The following is a 25,067-nucleotide window of genomic DNA, read 5'->3' as shown; positions in this document are numbered from 1 at the left end:
CCCGACCCCCCGACCCCCAACACAAATCCAGGCATGATGATGTAAGCTTGCAATCCCAGCACTGAGGAGGTAGAGGCAGCTGGATTCTTGGGGCTTGCTGACCATCCAGTCCAGCCTACGTGACGACTCCAAGACAGTGAGAGATTCTGTCTCAAAAAAAAAAGGGAGGGGGGTGGGACTGCCTTCCAAAAACTAACACTAGCGGTTGACATCTGGATTTCATATGTACATGACATCCACATCATGCACACACACACACACACACACACACACACACGCACACGCACACACGCACACACACGCACACGCACTGTGAGGCGGAGAAAGCCAGCTCAACACCCGAATTCATTCCTTATGCTCCCTCACTGAAGGCGCACTGTGACCTGCCACATCACACCCCTGCCACATGTCTTCCCTGCCATGATGAACTGCGCCCCTTCAAACCCTGAGGTACACTGAGCCCCTTCTCCCTCAAGGTGCTTTAGCCGGGTAGTTTTTCGTAGTGACAAGGTGAGTAGTTAATACCTTCTTGAAGATGGCAATGTTTTATTAGTCGTTAGCAGACCCCACTCTAACCTAGAGTCACCAGAAGGGAAAAAAGATAAAATGCTTCTTGCATTCAGCAGGATGTTCAGGATATCAATAAGTAGTTACTCGGTGAATGAATGAATGAATGAAGTCTTCCATGCCTTATGGAGGGAGAGATGCCTCACAGGTACCAAAGTTCCTTTACACGCGCCGAATTTGAGACACTAAATGTTAAAGGCAGCCTCCCTCAGGTCGCAGGGTTAAGGAACGGAAGAGCTAACTTGCAGACCTGGGTTGGCCTGACTTTAGCTATGCTCTTTCTAACGTGCTACACGTAATTGAGTCATTTTGCCTGGAGACTGAGGCCTTCAATGGCAGCTCTTGTCTTGACTCTCCTTGCCCAATATTTCCTTCTGGTCCTGGCCTCTGAGGGGACAGACCCTTACAGAGACTGTGAAGCCATGTTCTGCAGTACACACAGGGCTGGGCACACACGAATGAGCTAGAAAGAAACGCAGTTCAAAATGCAGTTTTTCCGTTGCGTCGAGCACATCTCAAGCACCGCAACTCTTGCGTTTTGGGTGACACAGACAGAATTCTCCAGGGTGATATGCCCAGCACAGCCCTGTCAGGGGCTAAAAATCAGAATCATTTTCTCTGGCAGAGGACTCACCAAGGGGTGTGAGACATCTCTAGTGCTCCTCAATGCTATGTTTTTGTCCTGCCAAGGACACGCTGCTGGTATGTGGTCTCCTGGTCTTACAGCCAACAGTAAGTACTAGATGAGCTCTCTCACTCTCACTGTGGGTAGGAACTGACTCCAGCCTTGACATCCTCATATTCCTCGGATCTTTTCTCCCAGAAGGTTTACAGACCTTCTGCCAATGAGGTTCTTGAGAAGGCGGAAAAGTCAGTGTATACACACACACACACACACACACACACACACACACACACACACACACACGTCAGGTGAAAGCGGATCTACCAAAGTGTGAGCTAATTGTGTCAGAGAGAAGCTGCTGGCTGGTAGAAACTAGAGGCTCAGCCCTCCCATGGCCTGACCCAGTGCTTGTGACGTGTGACAGCTGCCACCCCCCAAGCGGACTGACGGCAGGCCTGTTCCTTGGCATGCTTCCAGAGATGCCCATGTCATACTGTCATCTTGTTTCTCGTGGGGACATCCTGACTAAAGGTCTAAGAATTGTTTTGTTTGTGGTCATGCTATCGTAAATGGACTGTGAGTTTTTAAAGAGGGACTAGGCCAGGCTTGGAGACACAGGCCTGGAATCACAGCTGAAGTTCAAAGCCTGCCTGGGATAGAGTGAGTTTAAAGCCCACTGGGACAGCTTAGCAAGACCTTGACTCAATATAAAAAGTAGAAAAGGGGCCATAAGATTGCTCAGTGGGTAAAGGTGCTTGCTACAAGCCTGGTCCCTGGGCTCCATATGGTAGATGGAAAGAAATGATACTTCCAAGTTGTCCTCTGACTTCCACGCAGGTGCTATGGCACACGTGTCCCTTCCAAAATAAATCAGAGTGCAATAAAAAATAAATAAATAAAACGAGAAAAAGACTAACACACGTGAGGCTCCAGACTCAACCCTCAGCACGTGCCGTGTATCCATCAGTAAAAAAATAAAGGGACAAGATAGTTTAGCTTTAGGGTCCTCAAGCCTCATCGTGTGCTGCCCACAGTGGCTACCAACAAGGAAAGGCCAAAGTTATGAAAGAGCATGAGTTCCTGGGACAGACTTCCTGGGCTGTGTGGCCGTGGGTAAGTGGCCTCTCTGTGCCTTGGCACCTTCATCTGTAAGTGGTATAATAACAGTAGCCGAGGTACCCTCCAGAGGCTGACTGGCCTGGGGCCGGTTGCTCCGGTTGGTTGGGAATAATTGCTTCTGTGTGCTTCTGCTGGTGCTAGAACAAAACCCAGAGGAGGAGAATGGTCCTCTGTCCACAGCTACCTTGGAGAGCAAATGTCATCCAGTTGGTTGGCAGGGAAGGGAACAGGAGGAGGGTGGGTGGAGAAAAGAAGGGGAGGGGGAAGGGTGGGGAGAGGGAGGAAATAGAGAAAACCCCACCCCTGCCCTGCCATGCACACTGGGTTGGGCATCTGATAGCCCAATAAGCAGGGATGAACACGAGGAAAGATAGGACACGAGAGGCCCTTAGGCCATTTCTCCACCCTTCATCCCCAGTCCCAGGGCCCAGGATCAGGGAGCCCGATTCTCACTGACTCGTTTCCAGGACCTTATCTCAGTACACAAGAGGCAGCGGAATAAACGCAACCACAGCCTCTCAGCCCCGTATGATCGGTCACAGACTGAAAACAATCTTTCCTGATCATCACAATCAACCATTCCTTTCTTATGAGGACGCGCTGCTGTCCTAATAAGAGAAGTTAGTGTTTGTGGATGAACAGAACCCAGCTCCAGTGACACACCAAGGGCGACCCAGCTCTGTCCTGGGCCAACTATGAGGTGGATCCCTTTGACCAATTAAATACCCCGTGACAGGCTTGTTTCCATGACTGAGCGCTAACTGCCTTTAATGTGTGCTCCACGTGCATTATGTCATTAAGTGTTTGTAACCTGTGAGGTGGATCTTATTCATCTCCACGTAATAGTCTCCTCATTTCAGAGGCGATGAAGCATGCTCAGGGAGGTGGAGTGAGTTGCCCAGGTCCCCGAGCAAGCAGGGACCAAGCCTGGGTGGATCCCCCTGACTCTGAAGTCCACACATTCAGCCCCATGCATAATAAGCTCCTCCGTAGGTCAGGACTGCAGATGGACGAGCCCTCTTGCATTGGCTTCCTCTCTAATCATAAGCCTTTCTTTCTAGGTTTCTCATGAGAGGTCAAGTTCAAAGCCAGCTTGACTGTGCCTAGGGATTTCAGTTATGCTGTGTAGAGAAAGAGAAGGTGCCTGATATTTATATACCAAACATGCCCATCGCACCAACCCTGACATGTAACATTTTAATTGCTTCTCTAGGGAGAAGATATAGGTCTAGTAGGTTTGACTGACAGGGCACAGTTACCATGGATGAGTTTGGGGTGGGGGGATTATATGAGAACACCGGGAGTAATGTGATCCGGGGACTTCCTCTATATCCTTGCACTCTTACAGAACACTCTAACATGAGCTTTAGTGTTGCCTGAGCACTCATCCTCGCTGGTAAGTTTGGCCCGAGACCTGGACCAGACACGTATGATTTCTACACCAAAGCAGGTTCAGTGTGCGCATGGCAGCGATCCTAAACAGTCAGATCTGTGGGACAGCTGGCTAGCCTGTGAAGGTATCTTCAGCAGAGCACAGAGTACTCAGCCACAGAAGACACTTGCAGAAGTTATCCCAGGGAGGGGGGAGATACATGGGGAAAATTCTGCACGTTTTATGATGGTGTGGTCTTTGTGCTTCTCGTTTTGAGACGGAGTCTTACTGTGTAGCCCAGGCCTGGCTGCTCGCCTTCCCAGCGCTGAGGCTGTAGACACGCTCCCCAGGCCCCGCCCTGAACCTCTCCCTTCTTCTTTTGCTCGTCCTCGCTTCTTCCTTTTCTCTTTCTTTTCCACAGTGTCTCACATAACCAGGTTGGTCTCAAAATCTTCAGGTGGCTGAGGATGACCTCGAACTTCTAATCTCCTAAGGCAGGGCTAGATTTACAGACCTGTGTTACCAGGCCTGGCTAATTGTGGTGGCAGGGAATCAAACCCAGAGCTTCGAGAATTCGAGGCCAGGACTCTGCCTCTCATCGCCCATTGGCCCTGAAAGTCTCATTTTTTGATTTATGTCTTAACTGGAAACTATTTCAGGCATCTAAACAGCCGAGCTGGAAAGGACAAAACAATTGAGGTTCATAAAGATTTGCTTCCTACACCCGGGGCAGAGTGTGACGATGAGGGTGGCATGTGAGAGTGACCTCAGCGGGCAGTGGGGGCGGGGAAACTGAATTTGTGCAATGGACACTCTTTCCACTAAGGTGGACTTCTGGAAGGGTGGATCCTTGTACAAACACGAACATTGCAAAACTCATGCAAAAGGTAGGAAAGCAAGCCACCCCTAGAGGGAGCCTCTTGCCTGAGGAGGTTTCCGGCTCCTCATAAAATGAGAACCTGTCTTCAAAGTCTGGAATCAGAGCTTCAGCTCTTACTCAACCTAACCCTGCCCTGATTACTGCTGCTTCTGCCCTTGGCCTTCCAACCTGCCCCCATCCCACCTCTGGGTTTGCTGAAGAAGATTCTAAACCATATCTCACAGTGGTTCCATACAAAGCATGGAACAGTGGTGGTGGGGGGGGGAGAGGGTGCGGGGTTGAAATTTCCAGGTTCAAAAGCAGCTTCTTCAAGGAGCAACAGAATTTTGTTTTGATTCCCTCAGCCTTTCCCCCAAGGGTCAGCAGCATGTGTTCCTCCGACTGCCCGCACACCAGGTGACCAGGAGCCATGCCCAAGTCTCTTTCAGTTTCTCTTGTCCCTCCACTGGAGCTGGGCAATGGAGGGGGCGCAGGCTTCCCTGGGGACTTGAGTGGACACTTGACCCCTTCTGCATGACTTCACACAGCCTAGCCTAGCGTGTCTCAAAGTCGCACGGGCTCTCTGTGTGTGACTCACACTTCCTTCGTGGCCTGGGATAATGACTGGGCTTGTGCACTAAATTCTGCTAGGCTGCAACTCTGTGGAAGGTTTCAAATGGTCTGTATATGTATAGCACCAGGAGGTCCTGACTCAGCAGGTGACTCTGTGAATAAATTTCTAGACTGGAAGCACATCTCGCCTATGCAAGAACTTAGGAACCAGAATGAAATTCTGAGCCCACAGGAGCCACGTGACTTGAAAAGTCTTTTCTGCTATAACACAGCCCTGGTGAAGAAGGCCAAGACCAAAGACTTCAGACTGAGAAGTGTTTGTAGCTCCTTCTCACTCTGATGAGCCAGAGCTCAGCAGTGTCATCAGCAAGCGTGACCTACACCTGGCTTGTAGGCAGAGTATGCCTGGCAGAGGCTGGTATTAAAACCAGTTTGGAGCCGGGTGTTGGTGGCACACACCTTTAATCCCAGCACTCGGGAGGCAGAGGCAGGTGGATCTCTTTGAGTTCAAGGCCAGCCTGGTCTACAGAGCTAGTTCCAGGACAGCCTCCAAAACAATACCGAGAAACTCTGTCTCGAAAAACAAAACAAAACAAAAACAAACAACAACAACAACAACAAAAACCAGTTTGGAGTTTCTGGGCACCTACAGGAGAGGGAAATATGGATTAAAGACTATCTTAGATGACCTTCTACCTAAGCAAGATTGGAGTTTTGTTGTTGTTTATGGGCTTTGTTTTCCTTTTCTCTTGTTTTTTGAGACTAGGACTCATGTAGCCCGGGGGAGGCCTCAAACTCTCCATGTAACCAAGGATTATCTTAACTTCTACACTATACTACACTACCTCCTGAGTGCTAGGATTACAGGCATGTACCACCATGCCTACCTTACGTGGTACTTTAATCTAAGGCTTCACATGTTAGGCAAACATTCTGCCTCTACTTAAATGTATCTTCATATTTTATTTGGGTATAAGGGTATATGCATGTATATGGTGCATATGTGTGTGTGTACATGCATGTGTGTACCTCTGTGTGCTCCCACAGAAGCCAGAGGCTATGAAGTGTCCTCCTGTAAAGGGCTGTAAAGGGCAGTTCATTATAAAGTTGGTCTAATTAGTCAGGCTTGGTGGTGAGCGAATTTGATCCCAGCTCTTGGGGGCAGAGTCAGGCTGCTCTTGGAGTTCAAGGCCAGCCTGGTCTACAGAGTGAGTTCCAGGTCAGTCAGGGCTGCACAGAGAAACCAATAAAAAATAATGGATGGATGGAGAGAGAGAGAGAGAGAGAGAGAGAGAGAGAGAGAGAGAGAGAGAGAGAGAGAGAGAGAGGGAGGGAGGGAGGGAGGGAGGGAGGGGGGGAGGGAGAGAGAAAGAGAGCTGGAGAAAAGGGTTGAAAAATAGAATCCCACAGCTCAAAGTCAACTCTGTCACAAGCTCTGAAGGGGACGAGTGATACAACTTCCAGAGTGTGTTCTATAGAGATTGAAGGGAGTTAAAATGTACAAGGGCAACATCTATCATAATCAGGATGGTGTAAGCATTGACTGTTATGAGCCTAGCTTCTGAGGTTGCTTGTTCCCTCTGTAATCCTGAAGACTTTGTGACTGTCAAAATCAGCATTGGCAAGGCACACACAAGACTTCCTACCTTTCCTTCAAACTGGGAGAGAAAGGAAGGGCGGCGCACACATTGTCATTGACAACTGTATGCCCGTGTGTCTCAGATCTTCCATAAAGTCTCCACTAAGGGATGCTGACCTCTAGGCATCCCAGGGGAGTGTGGACACACTCTATAGGTGCCCTTCCATTGCTCCCAGACCCGGAGAGCAAAGACAGAACACACACCTATCACTTGGCCTAGACAATGCCCCACACCTCTTTTATAGAGAACCCTAAAGGCTGGGTGCGGCAGCAGAAACCTGTGCTTTCAGCACTTCGGAGGTAGAGGCCAGAAAATCAGGAGTTCAAGGGCAGCTTTGACCACATAGCAGAGAAGAAAAAGAAACCAAAGAGCCAGGCAATGGTGGCATACACCTTTGATCCCAGCGCACTCAGGTGGCAGAGGCAGGTGGATCTCTGTGAGTTCAAGGCCAGCCTGGTCTACTGAGCAAGCTCCAGGACAGGTTCCAGAGAAACCCTGTCTTGAAAAAGAAGAAATAAGAATAGAAAAAGGAAGGAAGGAAGGAAGGAAGGAAAGAAGGAAGGAAGAAAAGGACACCAAACAACAAAAAAATCTAGAAAAAAAGCCACATATTTCTCAACATTATGCTCAACTCAACTCTCTTTCCACTAAATACACAAATGCTTTCTTCTCTTCTCCTGATTTTGTGGAAGATGCAGAAAGACACAGTGTTTCTATGCTGTTCTCAGCCTTTAGTTAAGAAGCCCCTGGTGCCACCTTAGTTTGTAGAGAGGCTGTGGGGGTTGTAGCTATCTTAAGCTGTCTGGAAATGGTTCAGCACCCCCACGGCAGTTCCTGGAAACAGGAAGGAATTAGCAGAAAGTAAGTCACTGCAGCTCAACAGAACCTCAGAACAGTGGGCAGCTTACAAAGGAATGAGGGGGCTCTGGGGAGGAAGCAGGCAAATGGTGAGGCATATGTGGAAAATCAGGCCGAGGAAGAACAGGCATGCTCACTTCAAGATAAGGCAAATCATTACCAGGGAGAAGTGATGGGTGGTAGAAGGGTGTCAGGGAAAATCCACCTGACACTTCCATTTAAAGCAAAAAAGTAAAAGGCTATTCCTAGCAGGCTGAACCTGCATCACCAGGAATCTGGACTCTGGGCTAACATGGGTAAGATGTGTATGGGCTTATGATTACGTGTGTGTGTGTGTGTGTGTGTGTGTGTGTGTGTGTGTGTGTGTGTGTGTGTGTGTGTGTTACAGCTGAGGCTGTTCTCGAAGGCCCGATCCTTCTGCTTCTACTTTCAAAATTCGTGCCAGCCCATATGATTCCATTTCTTAAGCCTCATTGGTATATTGGTACAATAATGATTGTATCCCCTTCTGTCGTCAACACAGAGACCAGGTTAGACTAGTGCCTGTCCATGATTGTTACACTCTGTGCTCTAAAGAACTATGAGTTAATGCGTGTGTTATACACACATTTATGTGTGTGTGTGTGTGTGAATGTAGCACCTGTGTGCAGTGTATGTGCACCTGTGTATATGTACATACCTGTGTGTGCAGAGGCTAAGAAGGGCATCAGGTGTCCTTGATCACTCTTCATCTTAACCTTTGGGACAGACTCTCACTAAACCTGGAGCTACAATGATGGCCCGCAAGCCCCAGTGACCCTCCCATCCCTGACCTTACAGTGCTGGGCATATAAGGTGTATGTGACCATGTCGGGCTTATTATGTGGGTTCTGGAATCCATACTCCAGTCTTTATGCTTATGCAACAAGCTCTTATCAAGATGTGTCTCCAGCCATAGAAATTGTTTGAAGTCAGTACAACCCATCCTTCACACTCCAATTTTCAGCTCTCACAACAGTACTAAGAAAGGAAGCCCCCAAGAACTATAGAAGGACATGTGGAGAACCAGTGCATAAAGACAGCTGCAATCTTATGGCTGGAAAGGAGACTTATGTTTGACTTTAAGATTCAGTATTTAATTTAAAAAAGCATAAAAGCAATGTCTAGCTCTTTTTATCTAAGTGACTTTCCACAATGATTTTTTGCAACACTTGAGTGTATAGACAGAAGGGATGCAGCCCACGGTATATGCCAAGGTTTGTCTAAAAATATTGTACACCTGTTTTGTGTTCTGCACACTGGTCATATTTTGTCAGTGAAGTAAGTACTCATAATGCCTGGAGGAATGTGTTTTTCCTTCCAAGTCCTCAATGTTTTTCCTTCTGTAAAGCAAACCTCCTCCTCTTTTCTACCTGCAAAAAATATAGCTAGAGCCGTCATCCATCACTCGAGCCATGTGTAACCACTCCTGTCCTTGGCCCAGTGTTGTTTAAATAGGGACAGCTACCATAATTTTTTTCACAACAGCATAGACACTTCGATTTAGCAAACAGTTTTGGCTGCTCCCACAAGGGCACATCGTCTAGTGTCCTGGTTTTAAATCATCTTACCAACGAAAGAGGGTTGAAAACATTGGTTTCCCAAAATGTCTCAAAACTAGAAACACAGACTCTGTGGTATTGACTACTAAGGTGTGAACAGAATAGCACTTAGGGTGTCACTGTAAAGTTCTTAACTCTCTGCAAATGACTATACCATAAGATGTTGTTAAGAAGACAGGCATGGTTGCCTCATGTCTACATAATTCCAGCATTTGGGAGGTGGCTCACCGTAAGTTCAAAGCCAACCCAGTCCACATAGTGGGCAACTAATCTGAGGGAACACAGCTTAGTATTTAAGGGCACCAACCCTGCCACAACCACCTGAGTATGAATCCCAAGGATGTCACTTACTGGCCATGCACTCCTAAGCTAAACTTTTTGACCTTCTGTCTCTTCCCTACTCCTACCCCATGTGGTCTGTAAACTCAGTTAGAACTCTGCTTGGCACACAGAAAATGCTATAAAAGTATTTAACTGGATCATTCAGGTTTTTGAAAACTGCCTTCAACAAACACAAGTGCATGACTTTTCTGTTTCCACGCACAGATATTGATTCTAGATCTTCTCAAAAGAGGAAAAGATTTTCCAAGTACACCACAGAAACTAAAGAAATCTGATCTCGGGTGACCTCCCAGCACACTGAAATATGTCATGGCTCTTACTCAGCAGTGACAATTTCATGTAGCCTTCTAACGAGGCTGTTTTCCTCATCCCTTACACGGAAAAAAAATCTAGCTTATGAAAAGGCATGCATCCCAGCCAGCCAAGGGCAGACAGAAAGCCTTCTTCATCTGTGGGTTTTGCAGCCAGGGATTTACTACCTACAAGCAGAAAATACTTGAAAACTTTTGTCTTCATTATGTATACTTTAGTCATTGCCCCTAAACAATACAGCATAACAGAAATTTATGTAGTATTTGCATTATACTAGGTATTATAAATAATCTAGGGGCATATGCAAGCATCATACACTCTATATCAGGGCTTTAAGCATTTCCAGATTTTGGAATCTGGTGAGGATCTGGAGCCAATCCCTCAGGGATGCCAAGAGACAACTGTATAATTTATATTCCATGCTTTTTTATTTTAATTTTTTGTTTTTACCAGACAGTTTCTCTGTGTAGCCCTGGTTGTCCTGGAGCTTATTCTGTAGACCAGGCTGGTCTTTGAGGTCCACCTGCCTGTCTCCTGAGTACTTGGATTAAAGGTGTGCACCACCACACCTGGCTCTTGGTGACTTACTGTTAAATAATGTAAGCCCTGAAGGTTACATTAAACCTCTCAGTTAAGATGGAGGTACCTAAACATCTCTGTGAATGAAACTAACACTAACATACATTTAGAAAGACATCTTCAACTTCAGGGTAACTTTAACTTTCCCTTCAAAAAGGAAATTAACTTATCACAATGAATGGACATTGCTGTGATATGTCAGGAAACATTTTGACTGCAGGTCTGTGCTTTACATGGTGGTTCATACCTGTAATCCCAGCTCTTAGGAGGCAGAAGCAGCAGGAGGATACGGGGTTCAAGGTGATCATCAGCTATAAAATGAATTGGAGGTCAGCCTGGGCTACGTAAGACCTTCCTTCAGAAAATAAGATTTCTGAGAAGCAGCAGCACAGGTGGTAGGATCACTAAACCCTGAAGCTATCATTTCCTCCTTCCTCAGCCAAATGCAACCTGGAAAGCTTGTCACACACCAGAGCTGGGCGTTCAGTGGCTGCTACAAGATTTATAGTTACTAGAGCCAAGAAGATTGGGCAGGTTTATGGAAATAACTTCTCAAACTGTGAATCGAAATAGTCTTCACACAGAAGCCCTGAGACTGATAACACAGAGAGAAGAATGATCTGGGATGAAGGTTTTCTAAATGTGCTAGACATAAATTCCTTTAAGACAATTTCCATTCCTAATGAGGAAAAAAAATGCATGAAAACAAGGCCTTTGTTCATTTTCTTAAAAAAGGAAAAGAAAAAAACAAAACAGAAAAACGACTCAGACACTAAGCTCAAATCAAACCAGTCAAGATAAAACCTTGAGTTAATCTTCCTCAAACATAGACTGATAAAGTTCCAAGATGACTTTTCCCCAAGAGCTGAACCATTCGTGTCCAGTATCTATAAATCTTTTGTCTACTTTGTCAGGCTGCCTTACCCTAATGATTTATTTGAAAACTTGTGTTAGCTCTGGCTTTTTTCTTCCCAGTTAAAGCTTTGATAACTTCACTGAAGTTTCTGTCAACTGGTGTTTAAAAACTTTACTGTTGCTATTCAAATTGTGATCCCCAAAGCCAGGAATGGTGGCCTGGTCACTGAGGCTCTGCTCGCTATTTCAATATTTCTTCATAGCCTCATTCCGTCCACCACAGGACAAAGGCCTCACCATGGAGCACAAGGAGCAGTTTGGTTCTGTTATTTCAGTGCCTGTGGCCTTAAAACTTTTATTGCTCTAGACAGCTTGGGTGACAAAAGGCTTTTGTAGGCCTGTGTCTAAACCCCTCATTTCACTGGTAACCCAGACAGCGCTAGTGCCTTATTATAAAAACAGGCCTGTTCTTTTCCAGTTCAAGACAATTTTCTCACCTATATCCTACCAACATGAATCAGCAAACATTTAAACAGCGAAATGACCAATCTTAAAGGTTGTTTTCTTTAAGACAGGGTCTAAGTAGCTCCAGCTGGCCTGGAACTCTGAGTTCTGGGTCTGCTTCAAGTGCTGGGATTAAAGGCATTTGCCACCACAACCTGCCATCTTAAAGATGCTTTAATTCATCAGCCAAAAAAGATGAAAAATATTTTAAAAATTTCAAGATTCTACAACTTCAGGCATTAATCTGTAAAGGCCCTCTAACTAGATTGGATGCAATCTGGAAAAAAAAAACCAGTATGTAAACATTTTACTGGGAAAAGAAATATTAATTAGCAGCTTTTCCAACTGTGGATAGCTTTTTGTTTTGTTTTTTTGAGACAGGGGCTTCTCTGTATTGTTTTGGAGGCTGTCCTAGAATTCGCTCTGTAGACCAGGCTGGCCTCGAACTCATAGAAATTTGCCTGCTTCTGCATCCTGAGTGCTGGGATTAAAAGTGTACGCCACCAACACCTGGCAGTGGTTAGTTTTAATCCTAACTTCTCCCTAGCCACAGGCAATGGCTGAAGATAAAGGGATGAGTAGACAAACTGAAACCTTTTAAGGCTAAGAGCTGCTTTTCCTGGCATTCTGAGTTCCCTCTCCATATACACTTCGAATAAATGCTGTCAGACTATGACTTCATCCCATCACCTCTCTCTCCTATAAAATAGGATTGACCAGCCACTGGATGAAACGGTCTGAGGAAGGTTGTTACAAAACATAGAGGTCAATCATTGGTTAGTCTACCCTAATTTTAGTTTTTTTTTTTTTTAAGAGAAAGGGTAGCCACGTCTTTAGTCCCAGCACCCGAGAGGCAGAAGCAGGCGGATCTCTGTGAATTCCAGGCCAGCCTGGTCTATAGGGCAAGTTCCAGGAAAGGTTCCAAAGCTACAGAGAAACCCTGTCTTGAAAACACCAAAAAATAAAAAAAATTAAAGAAAAAGGCTCATGTAGCCTAAGATAGCCTTAAACTATGTATCCAAGGATGACCTAGAACTTTTGATCCTCCCACGTCTACCTGAATGCTGGAACTAGAGGCATGAATGTACCACTTACATTTATAGGGAGTTAGGGATCAAACCATGGCTTCTTACACACTAGGCAAACTCTCTAACAAACTTGTTTGACCAAACTGCAGAGTCCCAGCCTTCTACCGTTCCTGTGACTCGACCTAACTCCAGCCAGACTTCTAGTAGAGGCTTAAAACAAAAACACGATAGGCATTTTTAATTTTAAAGAATTTTAATACAAACTTAATATAAACTATTTCAGTCCCTCTTAACATGTAAGACACTGACTCAAAATACTTTTATACCGTTTTTTCAAGTATTGCACAATATAGGTACAAAATTAATATTTACGATTACATTTTCTTCCATAATATATAGCAAAAATCTTTAAACCTTTAACAGAAAATACATTTTTTTGAAAAAGCAAATATTCGTACATTTTTAATTCCACCACTAAAGGAATATTCTGTACACAATTTCAGAATAGTTGATGTCTTTAAGATGGATATTTTACAATTTCAGTAAAAAAAATACAACATGAAGCTGCTGTCACAGATCACTGTAGTAAAAAGATAGAAATGCAATACCATGTCGTAGAAACAATATATATATATCCTCTGATATTTTACAAACTTTGTACTAAATTAAATTATACAATTAGAAAAGACCAATAAACCCACTTATTAGTGCCAATTTTTTATATATAAAAAAAAAATCAGCCATGTCCTTGCTATATCTTAAATACTGTAAGAGGCCATATCTGAGAGTATACTTTAAAATATACAGTCAGTATAAAATAACTTTGTGCTTGGTTGGCAAATGAAAAATGATGCATGTTTTTATTTTGTAACCAAGCTTGAATGTATCCTTATTATAAGCTTTTAAAAAAAATCTCAAGGAGGCAAAAAAAAAAAAATTCCCCCTTGGGCCGATGCATTTTAACTTGTACGATACACGTTCTCTTTTGTTTTTTGTTTTTTTAGTTAGCCATAACAGGCTGGAATTGCTGGTTAGAATACTGCATGTTATTTAAGCTAAAATTCAAGCCATCTACGAAAGACTTCTCGTTGAGGCCTCCGTAGGCCGCAAACACATCAAAGGCATTACTGTACTGGAGAGGATTGAGGTTAAGGGGGCTGTCACCTGGGAACATTCCATTGGTACTACTACCTTGACCCTGCATATTAGGAAAAATAAACTCCTTGGCATTGGGAGAAAGAGCAGAGGTTTGTTGCTGCTGCTGCTGCTGTTGCTGCTGCTGCTGCTGCTGAGGTGGTGGCGGCTGGGATGGCGGCTGCTGGGGCTGCTGCTGCTGCTGGCTGCTCAGGCCCAGCCCATACAGAGAGTGCATGGAGGAAGAGATGGCTTTCTGCTTCAGGAGGTCATTCACATTCAGGCCGAGGTTGATTGGAGAAGTACGCGCTACCTTGCTGCTACGCCCGCTATTCTTCATTTTGGTAGAGCCAAACTTGGTGGCAGCAAAAGTGGCTGTGGTAAAGGTTAAAGGCTGAGTGGACCGGGGCATGAAGGTAGGGCTGACAGCAGCAGAGTGGCCAAAGGGAGGCGATGGAGAGCTGGACACTGAGGAGGCCTGGTCACTTATGGGCATGAAAACCTGCGCCTCTGGGTTAAAGCTGTTTTTGATCTCCTTGTCCAACTCACATCCATTCTCATTATTGTCATCCACATAGAGCACCTTCACTGGTCCCTTTTCACCAATTTGGTAGGAAACCTCAAACGGGTCGATCCAAACGCTAAGATCCTGTGGCAGATTGCCTCGCACATCATCAATGTCCAAACCACTCTCTTTGGAAGCTTGTTCAATCACTGGGTCCACTTTCTCCCCTACGTGTATACATCTAAACCCTGATCCTTTGTATGGCTTTTCAGGGTACCAGTGCCCTTCATACTTCTTCTTAAGAAGTCTTTCAAGCTCTTCACCAAAAATGTTGACACGTCTCCTGGGAAGCTTATTGTACAAGTATGAAATAATAAAATTTAGTGCTACTTGGATTTCAAGCTGCATAGCTGCACTGCCACAAAAGTTAGGTTTCTTTCAACTCCTCCACCAGAAAAATAAAATTTTAAAAAATCAGTTTGTGGCAGAGAAACAAATTCTCATTCAAAGTGCTGGTATTAGTAGATTATCCTTCAACCTTCCGTGGTCTTCTTCCTTTAAGAAAACAAAATGAAAGCAAACACGTCCAAATAAGATGACAGAGTAGTTCCAAAGCTTTTACCCAAAGTGATTTCACTTTTGAAAATGTTTACTAGGCTAGAAAGCCTGGAAAATACAACAAAATAAAGGAACAGACAAAAAAAAGTCACTAACGTTCACAACAGGTTTACAGGTAAAACAGCATTTAAAGCTAGTACATATCATTTGCCGGCACCTCCAGAATGTGTCTCCTTTCTTCACCCCAACTGCCAACAGTGTTTAGTAGGAGCTGTGCACTGTGACCACCCACCCACATATACAATCCACTTTTAGAAGTTGGTCATTAGTTTTCTTGCTATTCACCATTTTAGAAGTGACTCTTGTATCTCAGTTCATTTTGGAAGCATCACATTTAAATCTGTTTTATGTTAAATACTTGGAAATGGTATAAAAGTTACAAAATTATTTTTAATCCTCAAAGTACATGATGATAAGAATAAAGATACTAAATGAACCTTGGTAAATGATAGAAACCAAATTATCCCCTTTAGTTTTAACCATGCCAAGGGCACTCACTCACAATAACTGCTCTTCTCAGAACCTTTTTCTTTTTATTGTGTACTGTCCCTCCACCCCACCCCCCAATTCTGAAATTTCTCTCAGCTGCAAGTACAAAAAAAAAAAAAACCCAAGCAGCTTAAAATTGTTATTGATTATTCTGCTTAAAGCGCAGGGTTTCTCAGGTTTATTCTAATTAAAAACAAAAAACACCTCCTTCCCTCTCCGGATAAAACGAACAGCCTCTAGAGAGGCTTGGACGATAAGGTCGACCTTTAAACGTTTGCTGGATCAGCACTGGGTGGGGATAAGAAAAGATCAAGGGCAAACAGAGGTATTTCCAAAGGAGAGCTGGTTGTACACCGAGGTTGATCAAAAAGGGCATTTAAAACAATCAAGTTGCTGTTAATCCGTCTGTTCCATTTTCCATATTCTTGGTGACAAAGGGCAAAGAATCTTTCGTGTTGTCCCCAAACTACACTTTCCAAACCGAAAGCCAAGTGCCGGCAGGGAGAGCAGATTCATCCGGATTGCTTTAGAGGTGCAGCCGAGCCCAGCCTGGCTGGGTGGAAGGTAGTTTTTAAAGCAACGCCTTAAGACAGGATTGTGAAGAATTACATAAACAGCCAGTTGGGTCTCATTAGATTTCTGCTCACAGCGCCGGGAGCCTGAGCGCTACGGCAGCAGAAACAGCCAGAGGAGGTGGAGGAGGAGGAGGAGGAAGACTACTAGCCTTGCTCCGGGAGGAGGAGCTCGGCCGGGGAAATGGAGAGCAAGCTCTCCGGCCGCCCCGGGGACGCGGCTCCCGGCACCGGCAGGTTGCGGCGCGGGCCGCCCTGCCCTCCCCTCCCCCGCCGTAACCTGACCCTGCCGTCCCCTCCTCCGCTCCCCGCTCGAGGCTCCTGGGACCGGGCCAGCACCCCGGAGCACCGGTCCCGGCCCGATCCCAGTACTCCGGCGCCCCCTCCCCCGCGCCGGGGCGCCACTCCCCACCCCCGGTGTTCCCTCCTCCCGGCCGCCTGCCGGCCGCCGAGCCTCGGGGCCGGACCCCCAGAGCCACTCCATTCCCTCGGGTCCCCGCGGCCGTCCCTCGACACTCGGGCTCGCAGGGCGCTGCAGCCCCTCCCTCGGCCCCTAGCCACCGCCCCACCGTACTTACAGGCTGCTCCCGGGCTGCGGCCGCCGCCGAGCCGCGGCTGGGCGGGGGAGAAGGGGCGGCGGGCGGGGGCGCGGGTGGGTCAGGAGCGGCGAGGTTGCCGGGTGCAAGACGTCGCCACCGCCGGATGCGCGACGGACGCTTCGGGCGGGCCCGGGAGCTCGCTGCTCTGGCTCTGGGGTGGAGGGGACGACAGACTCAGACGAGCGCGCTCGCTTCTCCACACAGCCCGGCGGCCCGGCCCTGCGTCCCCGTACTGCGCCCTCTGCGCGCCGGGCCAGAGCTTCGCTCCTTCTGCCGCGGCGCGCGCCCCACCTCTCGTTTTATAGCCTCCTCCCCGCCCCCAGTCTCCGCGGGGGTGCGCGCAGCTCGCGTCACAGTCCCGCCCTCCCCACCCCTCACCCCGGGGCCGCGCCGACTCCGCCCCTGCCCTGCCCCCCGACGCCATTGGCCAAGTCCCGCCTGCCCACGTCCCGACGGCCGCCCATGGGTGACCACACCCCCTATGCACCGCTACGACCAATGAGCCGACCATCTCGAGGGGCTGGGGGCGGGGTTAATGGAGACCGTGGGACCGGATTGGAGGAGGGCTGTAGGGGTGGGGCGGCTGGACGACCGGCCTGAGGGGGAGGGGAGGGGAGGGGAGGGGAGCGGAGCAGGTGGCGGCGCGGCGGGGGCCCGACCGCGAGGACAGGCCGAGGCCGGAGGAGGGAGGGCTGCGAACACGGAACAGGCTGCTCCCGAGTCAGACTGACCGAGAAAAACCCCACTCTTAGGCGTGCTATCCTCTGGGTCTCCAGCCCACCCTCGGGTGACCCGGACGCGTGCGCCCGATTCATGGAGTATTAATCCCCGCAAGGCTTAGGCCAACGGCCACCCCGAGAGTGACGACTGCAGAACCTGGGGGCGGGGAACGAAGGCCCCCTCGCTGCACCTCCCGCCCAGGTGACAGTTTAACTGCCTCTGCAGCCCCCCCGGCCAGACCTCCCCGGGTCACCTAGCAGCAGCTTGGACATGGGGGTGGCTTGAGACCGTAAGAAAAAAATCGTCTTATATCAAACGTCCCAGCTAGCGACACTATGCCAAACAGCCTATGTGACTGCGTGTGCGCCTACGCGTGCATTTTGAGGGCTTTCACCTAGGCGCACAAAATAAACTCGGTGCCTTGCTGGAGTTTTCTGAACTGTGTGCGGGTGTCTAGGGGGTGGGGACGCAAGGGACTCCAGGGGCACGGATAGGCGCCGTTTGCACAACCTGCAGCCCAGAAAACCGAGTTACCTCGGGAGTGGAACGGGGCGTTCCCCTCGGCTAAAAATATTACCCACAGGTAGCAACGACGCCTGATTGGTCGCGCTGGACGTTAGCGGCCAGACGATTGGCTGTCTGGTATCCAGGAGACGGACGTCAAACTAGGGCTGGGTAAAGACCAGAGAAAGTCGTGGAGGAGCCTAGGAGAGGAGGGGGGGAGAAAGCGAAGCAGTGAATGAAACGCCCAAGGCCTGGCCTTCCCCTTCCCTGTCGGGCACTCGGGGCATGATGCTTCCTGGAAAAAAGAAAAAAACGATCCCGGTGTTGCTGCCTTGCCCTTAACACTGCAGGCCGGACATTTCTAAACCTCTGTCTAGAGGTTAAACCGCAACTCGCCGCCTGTGCAGACCATCTGTACCATCCAGGGCACAAACCCGCGTCTACGCGGCTTGCCAACAGACTTCTCGTTTTATTGATGCAAAAGTCTGGATGTAGCTAGCCTTTTTTTTCCCACTCGGACCTGCTTTCGTGGGTTTCCACCTTCTCTTTTAGAAGGAGCAGCTTTGAGAAAAGATGTTTCTAAAGTCTCAAAGCGAAGGGGTGGGGTAGGTGACCCACTTCTTGTTTATTGCACAGATTCCTAAAACTTGGGTAGCTGTTTAAGATAATAGAAGTTTTACTCAGAAATGCTTTCAATTCTGTTTTATAGTTAGTATTTGGACTTTCTAGTTGAAAGCAGTATGGGATTAGATTTGGAAAGCATGGCAAACATTTAAAATTAAAGCGTCCTGCAGCAAAATATTTCTAATATAAATTATTTGTCTATTGTTTTTCTCAGTTGTGTGTTTTGATTTTCTAAAGTAAACGTTAATTTGTCACAGAAATCGGACGTTTTAAATTCTGTAGCTAACTGGGCACAGAAATTGCAAGACTAGGTAAAATATTTTGGGACTGACTTACCAAGAGAAACACTTTATTTTTCATGTACCCTAGAAGCATAATTTATTACCATTAGGCAAATAGTGTTACTGTACCAAACGCTCAGAATTACAGACACATGTGCTGGGCCATGTGTCTTGAATTGTAATTTGGAAAATATATCACTATAATTAGGGAGCATATTAGGCTTGGCTGAGATTGAAATGTCTAACTAAAAATAGATGAATTATAATTTTTAAGCTTATCTACACTTTTCAAGAATCCTCTAGAGAAAAAACAGTTCTCTCTCTCTCTCTCTCCCTTCTCTCTCCCCTCCCTTGTTGCATGAAAAAAATAAATGACCCAGAGACTGACATTGGGGTTCAAACTTAAGCTGGAGATCAGAAAAGCAAAGCAGCTGGTCACTAGCTCTTACTCTACCTCAGAATGAAAGGCAATCCTGGCTCCACCAAACCTCAGACTGCAACCTCTCCTCATCGGGGCTGGAGAATTCCGAGACTTTAATGTCTTCCTATCCTCAAAGTGGCTGGAGAATGAATCCCAAGACTGGGCCTACTGAAGATCCTGTTCCTCTTTTATACCTCCCTAGCGCTAGGATTAAAGGCCTGTGATACCAAGTGCTGAGATCATCTTTGTGTGAGCTGTTTCTCTTAGCACTGGATCAATTTTATGTAGTTAGTGTGGCCTTAAACTAATAGAGATCCATCTACCTCTTAATCCTGAGTCCTGGGATTAAAGGTGTGTGCCTGACTTCCGTGGCTTGTGGCTGACTTTGCTTTCTGAATTCTCAGGCCAGCTTCACTAAATCATAAGCGATGTACCGCCTCACACCCGCTCTCTCTTTTGAATGTCTTCAGTCTACAGTCCCAGATGTATGGAGACTAAAGCACTAGACTACAGACTGGTTAAATATTAGTAACAGCAGTTTTAAAAATGTGTGAGTTACTTGGACATAGTGACACATACCTGTAAATAAAAACAGAAAAAATGTTATGGGTTAATTTCAGAACTCTTGAGGGTGGGGAGTATGAGAGGGTCTCAACCCAAAAGCCCAACTGTAGTGCTTATACTACCATACTGAGTTTAAAGTTTTGTTTTTCAAAACAGGGCTTCTCTTTGGAGCTTTGGAGGCTGTCCTGGAACTCGCTCTGTAGACCAGGCTGACATCAAACTTGAAGAGATCCGCCTGCCTCTGCCTCCCGAGTGCTGGGATTAAAGGTGTGGGCCACCACTACCCAGCTTAAAATACATTTTTATTCATGCCTTGCACTTTAAAGGAACCTTCATAGCTATTTACTACTTAGATTTAGTTTAGAAGTCTACAGCAGTGTAGACTGCTAGATCATCACTTAAACGGATACAGATTTATAGAAATAAAAAAATGATCTCAGGATCCAGGTAGTGTTGTAATCAAGAGACTCTTAGGACCTGATGACTCAGGCCTGTAATGACAGATAATTGGGAGGATGAAGCAGGAGGATCGAAGTTCAAGGTTTGTCGGGGTTACAAAGTGAGTTCAAGGTCAACTTGAGTAACATAGTGAGACCAGGTCTCAAGAAGTGAAAAGGAGCTGGGGTGTAGCTCAGTGGTGTAAGCGGAGAGGCTGGGTCAGGAGGATAGCAAGTTTTACGCCAGTCTGGGCTACATAGTGAGACACTATAATAAATAAGTAAAAGAAAACTAATTGCATACCTTATGATTGGCAAGGCTCTGCTTTCCCTTTGCCTCCAATGTGCAAAGACCTACTAGATCCAATCCCTTGTATCCCAAAGTCAAGAGAAGAAAGAAATGTGCTCACCAGAAACCACAGCCCTGCCTTTCGCATCTGCTCTTCTTTAAGGAATCCTGGAGGGGTGTGTTATAATAAAGGTAACACTTGTTTGGTAAATATCCAATATCATGAAATACAGTGACTTAACGTGTCCTTAACTAGCCTGGCAGCGGTGGTGCATGTCTTTAATCCCAGCACTGGGGAGGCAGAGGCAGGAAGAACTCTTTGAGTTTGAGGCCAACCTGGTCTACAGAGGGAGTTCCAGGACAGCCTCCAAAACTACACAGAGAAACTCTGTCTTGATAAATAAATAAAAAAATGTCCTGAACTGTACACACACACACACACACACACACACACACACACACACACACACACACACACAGACCTCATCCTTATTTCTGGGAAGAAACCATTCTAAATTTTCTCTTATTCTGCTTCCCTGTAAACAGAAACAAGATTACTAGAGAACAGCCACTACCCAGAGTGTTAACTAAGGGCTATAGTGCTTGGGAATTGACCTTTTACACTTATTAGAAAATAAGGCGACGGGGCGGTAGTGATGCACGCCTGTAATCTCAGCAGGAGGACTGCAGAAGCAGGAGGGTCTCTGTGAGTTTGAGGCCAACTACAGAGTGAGTTCCAGGACAGCCAGAGCTTTACACAGGGAAACCTTGAAGAGAAAAAGAAGAAAAGAAAAGGAAGGAAGGCCACATACAAATATGTTATTGTTACTCGTTTCTTTTATTGTTTTTTGAGACAGGGTTTCTCTGTATAGCTTTGGAGCAAGGACCATTATACAGAGAACCCCTGTCTCAGAAATCAAAAATAATAAATAAAATAATTGTGAGACACAAACCATAGATACATGTTTTTTTAAGGTTTATTTATTTATTATGAATACAACATCCTGCCTCCATGTCTGTCTGCAGGTCAGAAGAGGGCACCAGATCTCATTATGGATGGTTGTGAGCCACCATGTGGTTGCTAGGAATTGAACTCAGGACCTCTGGAAGAGCAGTTGGTGCTCTTAACCTCTTAGCCATCTCTCCAGCCCCTAGATACATGCTTTTAATTAATAAAAAATTATATGCTGCATGTAGTGGAGCACAACTTTAATCCTAGCAGAAACTGAAGCAGAAGAATTTTGAGTTGTAGGTCTATCTTGGATACACAGTGAGATCCTACCACAAAAAAAGATTAAATGCTGGGAGCCAGGTATGGCGACTGGTGCCTATCATGCTAGCATTTAGGAAGTAGGGGCAGGAATATCAGGAGTTTGAGGTAATCCTAGACTACATAATAAGTTAGAAGCCAGCCTAGGCCTCATGAAACTTTATCTCAAATATATGTGTGTGTGTATAATGCTGGGCAAGGTGACAGATTCCTGTAATTCAGAGGGAGGTGAGGCCTGAAGGCCTCCAGCTGAAGGTCACCTTAAAGTACATATTGAGAACCTAGCTCAACAAACCCAAATTATGGAGTAATTGAGTTGTTACCAATGAAACCAGTTCTTTCCTAATTATTTCTCAAAGGATGGCAATGCTGTAGTTAGTGTCTGAGGAAACCTCAGTATGGTTTTCTGTAGCATCTACCCAAGTTTGTAAAAGAGGGCCCTGCATTCTCCAGAACAGACTGGCACTCAGGTGTAACTTGCATCTTTCTGTGTAACCAATAGATAACTAGATAACTCCAAACAAACCTAATTATCTTTGTAACAGGAATTCCATGGAGGCAATTTAGACCAAAAGGAGAACATCTCCACCTAACCTGTCCCATCCTTATTATCCTGATGAGCAAAAAGTCCAAAACAAAAAATATTTTTTTTTGAGACAGGGCTTCTCCGTGTAGCTTTGGAGCCTGTCCTGGAACTTGCTCTGTAGACCAGGCTGACCTTGAACTCACAGAGATCCACCTGTCTCTGTCTCCTGAGTGCCAGGATTAAAGGCATATGCCACCACTGCCCAGCGCCAAACCAATTCTTGAAGTGACTTTCCATTAGCCCAAGACAGGATTTGAGGGGTTTTTTTGGCAAGAGATTATAGCATGGCTTCTAGGAGCAATAATGTGTTGAAGGCATTTTGAGTACAAAGAACATTTATTTAAAGTTCTCCAAGAGTGAATGTTATTAGAGTGCTTTAAATACATTTTAAAGCATGGGTTGCATATGTTATTATGTAGCCTGGCTTACTAAAATTATATGCAACCAGCAACCAATTATGGCAGACACTGGTGCAAGCTCAATGGATTCCCACGGCCCCTCCCCCCTTCCAGTCTTCCAGACTAAAGAGGCCATACAAGAGCTGAGTGTATTCTCTCCCAGGCTTCACTGTAGTAGGGACAGCACTGAGACACTGTTTTACCGATGTCATGCAAAAGTCAGCTGGGATAGACTGGGTGGGGGGGAAGCATTTCTTTTCAAAAGGGTTTGCTCCAGTCACTAGTACCACATAACAAGCTATTCCCAAACCCCATCTGTCATGGTAGAAAGCACCCTTTGTGTTTCGCCTATGGACCTTGCCTGTCAGGAATTCAGAAGGGCACGTGTGGGCATGCGCGGCTTGTCTCCACTCTGCTGGGAAGGCTTAGGCGCTCTCGGAGAATCATCCGGAGCAGATCTGCACAGTGGTGAATGTTCTCCAAGGATGGAAAGAGGATGAGTTTGTGCTGTCAAATGTGCTAGCTACATGGGCTACCGAAGCTGTGGCCACGATGGCTGAAGAATTGGATTTTAATGTTTTTTTTTCATTTTAATTAAATTGAACTGTAAATAACCACGTGCGGTTAGCGATCCCTGAGGTGGGGGGGGGGGGCACAACGCTGGAGACTCCCATGCTAACCCTGCACTGAGATGAATCTATCACCAGGCTCAGCTGGCATTGTTGCTGCATAGCCTCTACACTCCCTGCAGGGCCTGGGCATCTCGTGGCATGGCTGCTGGTTCTAGAAGAAACATTCCAAGAGGGTGTCTCTGAAGAGTGTACACATAGAGAGAGCCATGTGGAAGCCACGTGGCCTCCTATGACATCACTACCACCACATTGGATTGATGCAAACACAGGTGACAGGTGCTACCTCTCACCTCTCCAGGGAGCCATAGCCTAGCATGATGGTGTATGGCTGTACGGCTTGATCTCAGTGGGAGGAAAGAGAATTCAAGACTAGCCTAGACTACATAACAAAACTATGTCTCAAAACCCGGGGGTGGGGGCACATACCTCAGTACTTTCCTGCTGAATGCAAGGACTTGGGTTTCATCCCTAGCACTAATACATAATAAAGAATTAATAAATAAACCACTACAGCACTGTTACCTGCTTCCTGCCTCTGAATATGGATCTGATGGCAAACCCCACCAGCTTTCCTTATAAACATGAAAAAGAAAAATGCGAGCTATCCACCAAAATAGGACCTCTGACCAATGCTAGTTACTGTCTAGGTCTGGTTTACTTTTTAAGCCATTTTAAGTGTTCTGCAACTCACAGTGAAACTATCCTCAGGCAGAAAACAAAACAAAACAAGAAACAAATGAACAAACAAACCAAAACACAAAATTATCCCCAATAGTAACTAATTTTTTTTGAGGGAACCTGAACTCAATTCTTAGAAGACCAAGTATAAAACATCTGGGTGAGTGAGAGGGTTCATTGGGTAAAGGCACTTGCCATGCAAGCCTGGTGACCTGAATTGGATCCCTGGAATTCACACAGCGGTGAAAGAGAGAGTCAATTCCACAACGTTGTCCTTGACCTCCACATAAGTGGGGGATAAGGAAAAACAAAACAAACCGGGTATGGTGACGTGTTATGGGAAGCTGAGGCTGGAGGATCACATAACAAATTCAAGGACAGCCTGAAGTATACAAATAAGATTCTGTTGGGGCTGGAGAGACGGCCCAGCGGTTCCAGAGCAGGAGGCAATGCAAATGCTTGTGCCGTGGCTTACGGGGAAGAAACAGGGCAGTGGTGGCGCACGCCTTTAATCTCAGCACTTGGGAGGCAGAGATAGGCACATCTCTCTGAGTTCAAAGGCCAGCCTGATCAGAAGGAGTCCCAGGACAGCCAGGGCAGTACACAAAGAAACCCTATCTCAAAAAACAAAACAAAACACAACAAAAGACCCAGGCCAACCAACCAACAAGAGAGAGAGAGAGAGAGAGAGAGAGAGAGAGAGAGAGAGAGAGAGAGAGAGAGAGAGGAAAATTATCTTTCGTAGTGCAGTGATAACAATGATCCAGCTCCATTTCTTTCTTTGTGTTAGACAGACAGACAGACAGACAGACAGACAGACAGACAGACAGGCAGGCAGGCAGGCAGGCAGGCAGGCAGGCAGGCAAGAACCCCCATACAAGTACATCTCACATGTCCCACTTGATCACGCTCTGCCTTACCCTTTGGAGAATG

General features: G+C 46.4%; 1 protein-coding gene across 2 annotated transcripts; it reads right to left on the bottom strand.

Moving 5' to 3' along the window:
- Nucleotides 1-13,047: 13,047 nt before the first annotated feature.
- On the bottom strand, nucleotides 13,048-17,454 carry Tob1 (transducer of ERBB2, 1). 2 transcript variants are annotated; one of them, XM_021230512.2, is made up of 2 exons: nucleotides 17,438-17,454; nucleotides 13,048-15,007 (listed from the first exon to the last, which is right to left on the bottom strand). In XM_021230512.2, exon 2 carries the CDS (start codon nucleotides 14,858-14,860, stop codon nucleotides 13,814-13,816), a length of 1,047 nt encoding a protein of 348 aa, XP_021086171.1. In that variant the 5' UTR covers nucleotides 14,861-15,007; nucleotides 17,438-17,454; the 3' UTR covers nucleotides 13,048-13,813. The 2 variants fall into 2 exon arrangements, with proteins under 2 accessions (XP_021086171.1, XP_005075886.1); XM_005075829.4 differs by lacking the exon at nucleotides 17,438-17,454 and adding an exon at nucleotides 16,710-17,009.
- Between the last annotated feature and the right edge of the window lie 7,613 nt (nucleotides 17,455-25,067).

This window comes from Mesocricetus auratus, unplaced genomic scaffold, assembly GCF_017639785.1.
Source record: "Mesocricetus auratus isolate SY011 unplaced genomic scaffold, BCM_Maur_2.0 Super-Scaffold_100007, whole genome shotgun sequence".
In the NCBI taxonomy this organism is placed as follows: Eukaryota; Metazoa; Chordata; class Mammalia; order Rodentia; family Cricetidae; genus Mesocricetus; species Mesocricetus auratus.
Note: the sequence above shows the minus strand (reverse complement) of the source record. Positions and strands in the feature narration are given on the sequence as shown.

Bases quoted from the DNA above. Each gene is read 5' to 3' on its own strand.
- Tob1 (XM_021230512.2), bottom strand. From the start codon at position 14,860: ATGCAGCTTGAAATCCAAGTAGCACTAAATTTTATTATTTCATACTTG.